This window comes from Salvelinus sp. IW2-2015, linkage group LG13 (assembly GCF_002910315.2).
Source record: "Salvelinus sp. IW2-2015 linkage group LG13, ASM291031v2, whole genome shotgun sequence".
Taxonomy (NCBI): domain Eukaryota; kingdom Metazoa; phylum Chordata; class Actinopteri; order Salmoniformes; family Salmonidae; genus Salvelinus; species Salvelinus sp. IW2-2015.
Genome location: NC_036853.1, coordinates 29503856 through 29518198, shown reverse-complemented (window position 1 = coordinate 29518198; position 14343 = coordinate 29503856). Strand labels below are relative to the sequence as shown.

Genomic DNA, 14343 nt, shown 5'->3' with positions numbered 1-14343 from the left:
CTCTCTTGATGTGACATGTCGTAATGGTTTGTGCCTATGTGTGTGTGTCGTGTTTGTTGTGTGTGTATGTGTGTGTGTAGTTGTGCAGTTCGACCATGGTGTTTGTTGGGGAGTCTGTTTGTCCTAGTGGTTACACCAATCCTGTGTAGTCGTTACCATGTTAATCTACGTGTTTTGATGTAGTGTGAGGGTAGTGTTTGTGGTCCAGGTGTCGGGGTGTGTGTTGTGAGTGACGGTTGCTGTGGTATGACACCTGTTAATTGAAATGCATTCCAGGTGACTACCTCATGAAGCTGGTTGAGAGAATGCCGAGAGTGTGCAAAGCTGTCATCAAGGCAAAGGGTTGCTATTTGAAGAATCTCAAATATAAAATATATTTTGATTTGTTTGACACTTTTTTGGTTACTACATGATTCCATATAGGTTATTTCATAGTTTTGATGTCTTCACTATTATTATACAATGTAGAAAATAGTCAAAATAAAGAAAAACCCTTGAATGAGTAGGTGTTCTAAAACCTTTGACCGGTAGTGTTAGTACCAACCAAATTATTATTATTATTATTATTAAAGATAACAGACAGCTTGGGAAGACTGTGGAAACAGACCTCGCCCACAAAAGGTAATTAGCATCCTATATCGCCCCTGACCACTGAAAAATAGTCTGTCATTTTCTATTCATTTCCCAACGATTGAACATGGTAAATTGCCACCTTCATCGATGCCCAGCAGGTGTTCTGTGGACCAAACGCACGACCAAATGTCAGGTTGTCTGTCTTTCCATTACAAGGCGATAGCCTTCAGTCAGCCAGCCGCCGCACACGGTCAGCACACGGTCAGCCAGCCGCCGCACACGCATGTACACAACCACAGGCATCCCTCACACTCTCTCTCACCTTTAGTATCGTTGAGGGGGTCCATGTGTCTGTAGATGTATCCCTCCAAGTAGGAGTGGAAGCGTGGAGTTGGGGGGAAGAAGGCCAGACACACAGCCATGAGCTCCCAGCCCCTCTCCAGACTATCGTAGCGGAAGTTCTCTGTGAGAAGTAGTGGATGGGGTTAGAGTTCATTTGATTAAAGGTTGACTTCAGGTAGACTGCGCATCAAGCCAGTGTCTAACGAATTCATCGCTTTGTTAATTATGTGTACAATAGCTCACACACTGTTAGTGTTATGCAGTGTGTGCACGTAGCTGTGTGTGTTCAGGTGTTAAACTGACCGTGTGTGTGAGTGTGTGTGTGTACCTGTGGTCTGACGACAGAGCTGGATGTAGAGCTCATCACGAAGACCCTGACTGCTCCAACCACGCACTGCCACCTGGGGAGAGAGGAGAGGGAGGGAGGGAGGGGTGGGAGAAAGAGAGAAAGTACAGAGAGGAGGGGGGAATTATTAAAAGTCACATTTTGTTTCCTTGACGTGCAGAATTACAAAACCGAAGGTAAACTGTTAGCTTAATAGACATAAAGGCATAAAATAACAGAGTGAAAAAGGAGAGGAGTGAGAAGCAACACATTGAAGGTAGATACAAAGAGACATGAAAAAGCAGATATAAGGAGAGAACGAAGAGAGGGATAATAAAAGGGTCTGTGCAGACCTCCAGGGCGATGTTCAGTGGGCCAGTCTTGGCGTGAAAAAGAGAGAGAAAGACAGAGAGGGCGAGAGGGGGAAAAAGAGGGAAGATGAGGGGGGGATGAAATCATTATTATTTTGATGCACAAATCAGAAACGGAAGACAAATTGAAGCTTAACAGCACATAAAATGACACATGGCTTCCGAAGGGAGAGACACGGGCTGAGTCCAAAACGGCACCCTATTCCCTTTTGAAGCACTACTTTTGAAAAAGTAGTGCACTATATAGATAAAAGGGTGCTGTTTGGGATGTAGACATGACAGAGGGATATCAGGGAGTCTGCAGACCTCCAGGGCGACAGTGAGTGGGTCAGTCTTGGCTCGGCGGTCTCCCATGTAGGTCTGGATTAGTTTAAAGATCTCCACCGCCTCCCTCTTCACCGCACGATCTGACGTCACGATCATGGGCTTCCTGATTGGCTCACTGCTCCATGCCAGCATGTTGGCTATGGACACCTTACGCCGGAACAGACCCTGGGAAAGGAGGGGGAGAGGAGGAGAGGAGGGGGAGAGGAAGAGGAGGGGGATAGGTAAGGGGAGGGGAAGAGGGAGGAGTGATAGGTGAATATTTTGCTGTAGTTATACTAGAGCTTCTATAAATGTAGGGCTGGGTGATATGGACAAAATATTACATCACAATATTTGTATGACGGTATTTGATGTTTTTGAATAATAAATGTTCTAAATATGAGTAGTTCATGACCCTAGGGTGGCAACACATCAATTATACGTGATTTCAATGGGGCTTTCTCCATTAATACTGTTCAATCCAACTCCAAATCAAAATCATTTTTCAGCATTTTCATATATTTTTGGCATTTCCTACACTTTAATTATGATTTCCACACTGTGCCACGCAGCATGATACGGCCAAAACAATCTAGGCCTAGTTAATTGGTGAACTGTTGGAATTCTATAGTCTAATTCTATAGTTGGAATACAGTGAGCAGCACCTATAATGCATTGCTGTTTGACATGACAACGCATGAATTAGCCAGTGAGGAATTATTGACAGGGTAGAAACCAAAGTGTTGGTCAGTGTTTCCAGGTGACCCTAATTAGATGTTACATTACATGTTTTCTTCCTTCATGTAGCTAGCTTCGTCCTACATCAGCACTGGTACCAGGCAGTATTAGCTAACTAGCTATGTTGACTCTGACTCTTAGTACAAGCTAGCTAGCCATCTGACTAGCGATTAGCATAGTTGCATATCACATATCACATTTAACAAACCAAACATTAAAATATCATTATAGAAGGTAAAGTAAAAAATTTAACCGATCCGGGCATCAATATCGGTATATAGTAAAATATGATATACCGACCAGCCCTACATAAATATGTTTGTGTGAGACAGTGAGTACTGGGTTTTACATGAGAGTGTTTGTCTGTTCCTGTGAATGTTAAATTATGAAGTAGAATGATTGTGTGTGTATGTCATGTATCAGTGTGTGTTTAGTTGTAAAGTGAAGTGTGTGTGTGTGGGTGTGTGTGTGTGTGTGTGCGTGTACCTGTGTGTGTTTGTTGAAGTGTTTGGAGGCCCAGTTCTCGATGTCGGTCTCTGAGGACGGCTTCCGCAGGGTGAATTCTGGAAAAACTCCACAGCTTGCGCTGGGCATCATGTTCCGAGCATTACGACTTGCCTCGAACTGAGCACAGGCTCCAAGATCCTCCGACTGAGAGAGAGCGAAAGACAGAGAAATACTCCTCATTCAAACGCCTTCTTACCCTAGTACAAACATAATTAATAGAGAAAATTGACTACAAAGTATAAATAGGATAATATTGGTCATAAAGTCAGTGTCGTCCAAAACAGAGATTTGTGAGACTTTTGTGTGACTGCATCACAATGACAATGAAGGTTGGGTTTGTTTAAATCCTGCCCACATCTGGCACCACACAAATAATCATAAATTAGAATCAAATGAAATGAAATACAATTTTATTTGTCACATGCTTCGTAAACAACAGGTTTAGACTAACAGTGAAATGCTTCCGTATGGGTCCTTTTCCAACAATGCAGAGTTAAAAAAAATATATATATAAAAATATAGAAATAGTGACACGAGGAATAAATACAAAGTGAATAACAATAACGAGTAAAATGAACATGGCTATATACAGGGACTACCAGTACCGAGTCGATGTGCAGGAGTACGAGGTAACTGAAGTAGCGACAGTGCCTTCAGTAAGTATCCATACCCCGTGACTCATTCCATATGTTGTTGTGTTACAACCTGAATTCAAAACTGATTCAATATTTTTTTTTTCTTCACCTGCAATACCCCATAATGACCAAGTGAAAACATGGTTTTAGACATTTTCCAAATGGATTGAAAATGAAATACATAAATATCTAATTTAACATAAGTATTCACACTCCTGAGTCAATACTCTGCAGAAGCACCTTTGGTAGCTACTACAGTCTTTCTGGGTAAGTCTGTAAGAGCTTTCCACACCTGGATTGTGCAACATTTGCATATTATTATTTTCAGAATTCCTCAACCTCTGTCAAATTGGTTGTTGATCATTGCTAGACAACAATTTTCAGGTCTTGCCATCGTCTTCTTGGTCAGCAACTCCAGTGTAGATTTTACCTTGTGTTTTAGGTTATTGTCCTGCTGAAAGTGAATTCATCTCCCAGTGTCTGGTGCAAAGCAGACTGAACCAGGTGTTCCTCTAGGTTTTTGCCTGTCCGTAACTCCATTCTGTTTATTTTTATCCTGAAAAACTACACAGTCCTTAAAGATTACAAGCATACCTATAACATGATGCAGCCACCATTATTTGTGAAAATATGGAGAGTGGTACTCAGTAATGTGTTGTACTGGATTTGCCCCAAACATAAAACTTTGTATTCAGGACAAAATGTTAATTGCTTTGCAATTTTTTTTGCAGTATTACTTTAGTGCCTTGTTTAAAAAGATGCATGTTTTGGAATATTTTCATTCCGTACAGGCTTCCTTCTTTTCACTCTGTCAAATAGGTTAGTATTGTGGAGTAACTACTATGTTGCTGATCCATCCTCAGTTTTCTCCTATCACAGCCATTAAACTCTGCAACTGTTTGAAAGATACCATTCATGGTGATGGTGAAATGTTGAAATTCCTGAGCGGTTTCTTTCCTCCTCTGCAACTGAGTTAGGAAGGACACATGTATCTTTGTAGTGACTGGGTGTATTGATACACCATTCAAAGTGTAATGAATAACTTCACCATGCTCAAAGGGATATTCCATGTCTGTTTTTATACCCATCTACCAATAGGTGCCCTTTTTTGCAAGGAATTGGGAAAACCTCCCTGGTCTTTGTGATTGAATCTGTGTATGTGTGGGGTACAGAGATGAGGTAGTCATTAAAAAATCTGGTTAAACACTATTATTGCACACAGAGTGAGTCCATCAACTTATTATGTGGCATATTAACCAAATTTTTACTCCTGAACTTATTTAGGCTTGAATACTTATTAACTTAAGGCATTTCAGCTTTTCACTTTTAAATAGTTTGTAAATGTTTTGAAAAACATAATTCCACTTTGACATTATGGGGTATTGCGTGTAGGCCAGTGACAAAAAAGCTCAATTTAATCCATTTTAAATTCCGTCTGTAACACAACAAAATGTGGGAAAAGTCAAAAGGTGTGAATATGTTCTGAAGGCACTGTATCTACATATAGTAGGGGTAAAGTGATAGATAGTAGACAGTAGCAGTAGCGTATGTGCTGAGTGGGAAAGTGTGTGTGTGTGTGGCGTCAGTATACACTATATATACATTCGTATGTGGACACCCCTTCAAATGAGTGGATTCAGCTATTTCAGCCACACCCGTTGCTGACACTTGTATAAAAGCGAGCACGCAGCCATGCAATCTTCATAGACAACCGTTGGCAGTAGAACGGCCTTACTCAAGAGCTCAGTGACTTTCAACGTGGCATCGTCATAGGATGCCACCTTCCCAACAAGTCAGTTCGTAAAATTTCTGCCCTGCTAGAACTGTCCCGGTCAACTTTTTAGGATCTCTTTTTACATCTCTCTCTCTCTTTATACACTGCTCAAAAAAATTAAGGGAACACTAAAATAACACATCCTAGATCTGAATGAATGAAATATTCTTATTAAATACTTTTTTCTTTACATAGTTGAATGTGCTGACAACAAAATCACACAAAAAGATCAATGTAAATCAAATTTATCAACCCATGGAGGTCTGGATTTGGAGTCACACTCAAAATTAAAGTGGAAAACCACACTACAGGCTGATCCAACTTTGATGTAATGTCCTTAAAACAAGTCAAAATGAGGCTCAGTAGTGTGTGTGGCCTCCACGTGCCTGTATGACCTCCCTACAACGCCTGGGCATGCTCCTGAGAGGTGGCGGATGGTCTCCTGAGGGATCTCCTCTCAGACCTGGACTAAAGCATCCGCCAACTCCTGGACAGTCTGTGGTGCAACGTGACGTTGGTGGATGGAGCGAGACATGTTGTCCCAGATGTGCTCAATTGGATTCAGGTCTGAGGAACGGGCGGGCCAGTCCATAGCATCAATGCCCCTCTGCAGGAACTGCTGACACACTCCAGCCACATGAGGTCTAGCATTGTCTTGCATTAGGAGGAACCCAGGGCCAACCGCACCAGCATATGGTCTCACAAGGGGTCTGAGGATCTCATCTCGGTACCTAATGGCAGTCAGGCTACCTCTGGCGAGCACATGGAGGGCTGTGCGGCCCCCCAAAGAAATGCCACCCCACACCATGACTGACCCACCGCCAAACCGGTCATGCTGGAGGATGTTGCAGGCAGCAGAACGTTCTCCACGGCGTCTCCAGACTCTGTCACGTCTGTCACATGTGCTCATGTGCTCAGTGTGAACCTGCTTTCATCTGTGAAGAGCACAGGGCGCCAGTGGCGAATTTGCCAATCTTGGTGTTCTCTGGCAAATGCCAAACGTCCTGCACGGTGTTGGGCTGTAAGCACAACCCCCACCTGTGGACGTCGGCCCTCATACCACCCTCATGGAGTCTGTTTCTGACACTTTGAGCAGACACATGCACATTTGTGTCCTGCTGGAGGTCATTTTGCAGGGCTCTGGCAGTGCTCCTCCTGCACCTCCTTGCACAAAGGCGGAGTAGCGGTCCTGCTGCTGGGTTGTTGCCCTCCTACGGCCTCCTCCACGTCTCCTGATGACTGGCCTGTCTCCTGGTAGCGCCTCCATGCTCTGGACACTACGCTGACAGACACAGCAAACCTTCTTGTCACAGCTCGCATTGATGTGCCATCCTGGATGAGCTGCACTACCTGAGCCACTTGTGTGGGTTGTAGACTCCGTCTCATGCTACCACTAGAGTGAAAGCACCGCCAGCATTCAAAAGTGACCAAAACATCAGCCAGGAAGCATAGGAACTGAGAAGTGGTCTGTGGTCACCACCTGCAGAACCACTCCTTTATTGGGGGTGTCTTGCTAAATGCCTATAATTTCCACCTTTTGTCTAACCCATTTGCACAACAGCATGTGACATTTATTGTCAATCAGTGTTGCTTCCTAAGTGGACAGTTTGATTTCACAGAAGTGTGATTGACTTGGAGTTACATTGTGTTGTTTAAGTGTTTCCTTTATTTTTTGAGCAGTGTATATATTCATCTCTCTCTATATATATATATTTTTCCATCTCTCTCTCTACATATATATTTTTTTCCATCTCTCTCTCTGCATATATATATATTTTTTCATCTCTCTCTCTACATATATATATATTTTTTCCCATCTCTCTCTCTCTACAATATATATATTTTTTCCATCTCTCTCTCTACATATATATATATTTTTCCCATCTCTCTCTCTCTACATTATATATATATTTTTCCATCTCTCTCTCTACATATATATATATTTTTTCCATCTCTCTCTCTACATATATATATATTTTTTTTCCATCTCTCTCTCTACATATATATATATTTTTTTCCCATCTCTCTCTCTACATATATATATATATTTTTCCATCTCTCTCTACATATATATATATTTTTTCCCATCTCTCTCTACATATATATTTTTTTCCATCTCTCTCTACATATATATATATTTTTCCATCTCTCTCTCTACATATATATATATTTTTCCATCTCTCTCTCTACATATATATTATTTTTCCATCTCTCCTCTCTCCATATATATATATTTTTTCCATCTCTCTCTCTCTACATTATATATAATTTTTTTCCATCTCTCTCTCTACATATATATATATTTTTTTCCATCTCTCTCTCTACATATATATATTTTTTTCCATCTCTCTCTCTACATATATATATTTTTTTCCATCTCTCTCTCTACATATATATATATTTTCCATCTCTCTCTACATATATATATATTTTTTCCATCTCTCTCTCTACATATATATAATTTTTTCCATCTCTCTCTCTTTCTTCAGTCATCGCTCTCGCCCGTTTAACGTTTTTCTTTCTTTCCCTCTGTTCTGAGTTTGAGTCCTGCATCCTGTGTTCAGAGCAATTTCTTTCTTTGTAAGCACTTTCAGGCCTGCTATCTTCCACTACCCCCTGCGTCTCTCCCTCTCTCCAACTGCCTATTCCCCTCTCTCCACTCCTACCCCCCACTACTCTCTCTCTCGCCCTCTCCCTCCTCTTCAACTGCCTATTCCCCCTCTCACTCCTACCCCCCACTACTCTCTCCTCTCCCTCTCTCCGATGGTTTTGATAGGGGCAGATGTCTCTTATGTGACAGCAGTTTGCACCAAGATGCAAATAAGTTATTGTCATAGGGCAAAAAAGTGAGTGTGTGTGTTTGTGTGTGTGTTTACAACAAGGGTGTATGGAGAGAGAGAGAGAGACAGAGAGAGACAGAGAGACAGAGAGAGGACAGAGAGACAGAGAGACAGAGAGAGACAGAGAGAGACAGAGAGACAGAGAGAGACAGAGAGAGACAGAGAGAGACAGAGAGAGACCGAGAGAGACAGAGAGAGACAGAGAGAGACAGAGAGAGAGAGAGAAGAGAGAGAGAGAAAATAATTGGAGGGATGAGAGAGGGAGGGAGGGCTGCATATGTGAAGCAGAATAAATCCTGGCTTGTAGTTCCCCACAGCCTCCCATCCCTCTCTAGCATGGCTCCGATCTCTCTTGACACCTTAAAGCAGACCTGCTGTCGCTCTGTCTCAGCAGCACAACGAAAAGGTGTTGGAGAATGTGCATGGGTCTGTGTGTCTTTGTTTATGGCCTGGTGTGTCAATGTATTATATGGGTGCATGTTGCATGTGTGTGTGTGCTGTGTGTGTGTGTGTGTGTGTGTGTGTGTGTGTGTGTGTGTGTGTGTGGTGTGTGTGTGTGTGTGTGTGTGTGTGTGTGTGTGTGTGTGTGTGTGTGTGTGTGTGTGTGTGTGTTTGCCTGGTAGGTATGTGGTAGTAGCAGCAGTATTGATATTACATAAATCCATCTGAGCTCTGGCTCTTCAAATAATTATCTGATTCTGCACATTATGAAACATTCATGGACCTACGGCAGCCAGGGCATGTCTCTGTTACAGAGAAGATGAGCTAGAGTCTGCAGCGAGGCCCCACACAGTCAAGTGTGCGCATGCGCGCACACACACACAAACCTACGGCGACATAGAATAGAAATGCTAGAGTCGGCAGTGCACTAATAGACAGTGTGTGTGTGTGTGTGTGTGTGTGTGTGTGTGTACTGCGTATACCTGTGAGGGGTGTAAGAAGGGCTCAGGCGAGGCCAGGTTGGTCTGTACAGACAGGCTCTTCTCCAGTAGTGCCCGAGGGAAGCCCAGTCTGTCGAAGGTGCTGCGTTTCCAGTGGTAATGCCCGTGGTGCCCGTCGCTCTGTGCCAACGCCTCGTCCTCACTAAACGCCCTCACCACCGGGCCTGGCAGGGGGAGGGGCACAGCACCGTCGCTCTCGTACCCGTCTTTAGACACACCTCCCTGGGCACAGCCCCCAGCCGATCCCCCTCCCCCCGGGGCAGAGTCCCAACTGCTCCTCTGCTTCATCACCTGCTGGGCCTCCCACGCCAGCCTGGCCTGGTTCATCACCGCCTCCGACAGGGTCCCCGACATTGGCCCTTCCTCCCGGTCCACCCCACCACCCCCTCCTCCACAACTTCCCAGCTCCTGAGGCAGGGAGGGCTTCCGGGTCTTGCGTTTGCGGTTGCCACCGGGCGAGAAGCCCCCTCCTCCTGTAGACCCAGAGAGGGAGAGGGAGTGGTGCTGACTGGAGCTCCAGGACATAGAGTCCTCGTAGAGCAGCCTCTGGCCCCCTCCTTCGCCCCCCTCCCCGCCCCCGTAATCCAGCAGCAGCCGGGGGTCCCGGATCAGACTCTGGCTGTGTTGGAGGGTGTAGGATCCCCCGTAGGAGCCCCCATAGCCCCCCGTGGAGGAGGGTGTAGCCGTGGAGGTCCCGTAGCGAAGGAGCCGGTCGGACGTCTTAAAACGCGGACTGGAGGAGGACTGTAGGTGGAGGAAGAAGAAGAAGATGACTTTATTGTCCAATGTACACAAATGTCCGACTGATGCCAGCAACTCTCCAGTTACCATCACACTCCCAACCACACTTTTCCCTGTCAGACATGGGATTTTAACCAGCAACACTCCAGTTGCTGGTCCATCTCTCTAACCTTCGGACTACCTACCTGTTCCACATAGACCAGCTGTTTGACGTACTCCTTCCCTGCAGGGCTGTACTCCAGACTCTGTGTCTTCTCTGGACACTTCTGTCTGGTCAACACCAGCTGACCATAGGGGGAGTGGCTCTGTTTGGGCGAGTGGTAGAGGGGCGTCCCCGAGGAGGGATTTCCCCGGGTGGGGGACTTCCCTGTGCCGTACAGCAATGAGGAGGAGTCAGAGCCCAGGTGGCGCATCCCATCTGTGGGAGGTTCCTCGTAGATGGGCGGGGGCTGGTACTATAATAATAATAATAACAATACATTTGTGTCCTACAGTCAAGGACAAGTGCAACTTATATTAAAAAGTACATTAACATAAAAGTGCAAGTAAAGTCAAATCTTTGTGTATTTAAATCGAAGTGCAATTAAAATGAATCAAAAGACCGGACGAAACAGAACAGATACACGCGGATACAGGGAAAAGGCAGGTAGAACACAGTCAAATCACAAGACATAAGCTAGCTAACTGTTTTAAGGTGTTTTATGAATGTGTTTCTGTAACTGTGTTGCTGGAGTGTCCTACCTCCGAGGGGGGCTCCTCGTAGAGGGGGGATTCATAGGCATAGCGGGGGGAAGAGGGCTGTGAGTCAGCTGACGAGCGCCGGTGGGTCCCTGTTCCTCCGCCCCCGAGCTCCGTCCGTTTTAGGAAGGGCGACTGGTGGCGGTCAACATAGAGGATGGGAGAGCCGTCAGGGGCGCCGTCAGGGGGGGCGGAACCTCCAGAGGATCGGCGGGTACGGGAGGCTGTGCCAGTGCCGGGTGCAGGGACTGGGGTGAGGGTGGGGGGGTCGCAGGGGGAGTAACCATTCCCCTGGTGAGAGAGGAAGCTGGGTTCTCTGTCTGTCACCTTGATCAGCATCCTCTCCTTAGTACCTGTGTTCCACCTGAACGGAGAGGTCCTGAGAGAGAGAGCGAGGGAGAGAGTAAGTTCATTATTCCATCTGGCAGCAGGAACAGAGCGACAAGGAGCTGTCAGGTGTGTTTCTGAAGTGACTGATGAGAAAGAGTGTCGTGTCCAAACTAAATCCTGACAAAGTCGTGACGCAGACACACACACAGTGAGGCAGTTCAACACGGCATTTCAACTTTTCCATAGACGAGTTAGTGGTTGGAACAGAACAGAACAGTCGGAGACAGGAGTGAAACTCCCTAGCCTGGTCGCAGATCTGCTTGTGCTCTCTTCCCCAACTCCTGTGGCGTGACAATGACCATGGGAGTTGGCAGGACAGCACAAACAGATCCGGGACCAGGGTGTGAAACTGCTGCTCTGTACAGGTGAACTGGTGCTGCAGTCAGTCACACAGAAGACATGACTGCAACATCTGGACCTGCTGCTCAGGAGACTGGCAAGAAAGTTAATCGTGGTATTGTAATAAAATATTGTTGAAGTGTATTGTTATGGGTTGTTGTAATGCAATATATGATAATAATACAATGTTTTACTGTCACATTCACCAGATAGGTGCAGTGAAATGTGTTGTTTTACAGGGTCAGCTATAGTAGTACGGCACCCCTGGAGCAATTTAGGTTTAAGTGCTGAAGCCCCGGATGTTTTTGACCCAGCACTGAACCTTTTGATGGTCTAATATGAGTTACCATAACCACACATCACTTGCGCTATACAGTATATAACAAAAAATACAATATATTGCGCTAGGCAGTAGCAGCCACTGCAAGAAGCCCCTGGAGTGACGCGGTGCCTGCTAGGATTGGTCGAGATTTCACAATGCAGTGGACCACTCACGTCCCTTGACCTCTCCCCCAACCCTACAGCACCAGCGGTTCGATGCCAATGTCATCACTCGGCAAAACGTCCGTCACTCTGTCAAGAGTCTGCAGCATAGCAGAAAATATGGCTATTCCGAACTTCTTCCGAAAGAGTGGCAAAACAAACGAACAGGTTGAGTTGGTTGAGGCAACAGTGAATGAGGTGGAGAGGGCAGAACAGCCAGGAAGTCAAAGTGCAGCAGGATCAGAGTTAACGTAAACTCACTCACTTTTGTACATCGCCTTGGTCCGTACAATTGACCTTATTTTAGCGCCCCAAAAACGTAATACTTCCAGATCAACTGTAATGTCAATACCATTGTAAAGCACAATTTCTCCCCTTTCCAACAGAATCAATTACATGACCCCCACGCTGCCCGTTTCGGCATAATTCAACAAGGCAATGAGCTCTGTCGGGTCTTTAAAAAAATGTCGGGTGGGGAAGCGAAACTAATGCGTGATAGTGAGAAGGAGAGATGTTGTGTGGGAAAATTGCTTTTTTTCACTCGATCTGTCCAACTTATCACCTTATCGCCTCTAAAATGTAAATAAAACACTATAAAGAGTTTATATAATGTGTCATTACATACCTATTTGAAGGTTTGTGTCGAATTTGAATCGGGTTTTTAGGGCGGTGCTAAAGTGATCTAAGAAGTAAACAGCGGCTTTGAGAATGATGATCGCATGCAATGATGACGCAAAAAATTACTAGGTATCCCCCCTTACCCCCGTCACTGTCCATTTCTTGTTTTTAAACGATGAGAGAAGTGCTACACCTGGTGGAGAGAGATTGTAAGACAGAAATAGTTGCTTTATGCGTGCTGTACGTTACGACATGACACTTCACGATGTAACGGAGGGTCCGTTTTTTCAACTTTTCTCCAATACTATAGAGCCATTACCACGTCGATCAACGTTTGAATAGAAACGTAGTTCACACCTCCGATTTTGAAGTCAACACAGTCGCTACAGTCCCATTAGTTTTCTTTGTAGCCTCGTATGAATGTTGCGGTTGCGCACATTTGTACGGAATGGGGTGAGTTTACGTTAGCTAATTAGTGGTAGCTAATAAATGCTAGTAAACTAGCATTAGCGCTCAGTATCCTTAAGCTATTGGGTATCCGTCAGATTTAGTTAACAGTATATTTAGTGAAAGAGCAAACTAAGGATGTTGATATAAGTCATGATTTTAGGAAAAGTGTTTATTTCCAGCGAGTGTATTTGATGGGTTTTGATTCTGTAGCTGGCTAGCCACTTCGGTAGCTACTGGCTGGCTAGACCGAAGAGATGACAGAACATTTTTCTGACTCAAGCACATATCTTCTGACAGTTACACAGTGCACCCCTGTGGACTGAAGCTGAACTTTACTACAACTAGATATTTAACCATGTTTAAAATTAGCAATGTTGAAATGGTAGAACTGACAAAATGAAATGAATCATAGAGGTCTTAAAAACTATTCCATTCTACAGGTAAACATGCTTGGCTCATGTCTGTTATTTCCATATAGGATATGTAATTATTTGTCAAAAAACTGTCCGTTAAATTTGTGAAATTATTTATTTCATTGAGCTTTTACATTTATTACTCTTTTTATTCACTTTTTTTTTTACTTACTTTTTCTATTGTTGTTGCATTGTCTGCAAGGTTAACCTGCAAGTAAGCATTTCATTACACTTGTGTTCTCCACGTACTGTATATCATGTGTATATATACATCACAAAATGAAATGAATCACAGAGGTCTTATAACTTAGTCCATTCTACAGATAATTTTTTGGGGCTCATGTCTCTTTATATTCATATAGCCTAGGGGCTATGCAGATACTTATCTGTCATGTTATGCGGACAATTTAATGTTTCTTTAGTTGAATTGCCCTGGTCGTGTCAGTAACTTTAAAGAGCGACTTCTCCTAAAAAACAACTTCTCAATTAGAAAACAGACTGTTTGGCATCGACGTGAGTCAGAAACATTTATTCTACTGTCAAAATTGACTACAAAGTGTAAACAGAATATTTCATCCAAACCTGAGTTTTGTGAGGCTTGTGGTCGTGACTGCATCACAACGTAAATGAAGGTAGGGTTTATGTAATTCCTGCCCACATGCCCACAGCTGGCATTACACAAGTAATCATCTATTCGGAGTGCAGCTGCATGCGACCTGATCCTATTGCCTGTGGTAAATTTGTGGTTGACTTTGGATATCGATATGGGGCTATTTAGGGACCATTGGTAAATTACACAATGTACATGGGACTATATGT

At 44.2% G+C, this 14343-nt stretch overlaps 1 protein-coding gene across 2 annotated transcripts in view; it reads right to left on the bottom strand.

Annotated features, from left to right (window-relative positions):
- The window catches only part of arhgap39 (Rho GTPase activating protein 39), a 149631-nt gene that overhangs the window by 32251 nt on the left and 103037 nt on the right, over positions 1–14343 (bottom strand). The window contains exons 3-10 of one of the 2 annotated variants that reach the window (XM_023997955.2): positions 10835–11210; positions 10279–10548; positions 9335–10096; positions 3142–3306; positions 1918–2103; positions 1594–1620; positions 1244–1316; positions 896–1036 (exon numbers count right to left, since the gene is read on the bottom strand). In XM_023997955.2, the coding sequence (XP_023853723.1) occupies positions 896–1036; positions 1244–1316; positions 1594–1620; positions 1918–2103; positions 3142–3306; positions 9335–10096; positions 10279–10548; positions 10835–11210 (2000 nt within the window). The remainder of the gene's footprint in view (positions 1–895; positions 1037–1243; positions 1317–1593; positions 1621–1917; positions 2104–3141; positions 3307–9334; positions 10097–10278; positions 10549–10834; positions 11211–14343) is intronic. The other variant, XM_023997956.2, reaches the window with a different exon arrangement.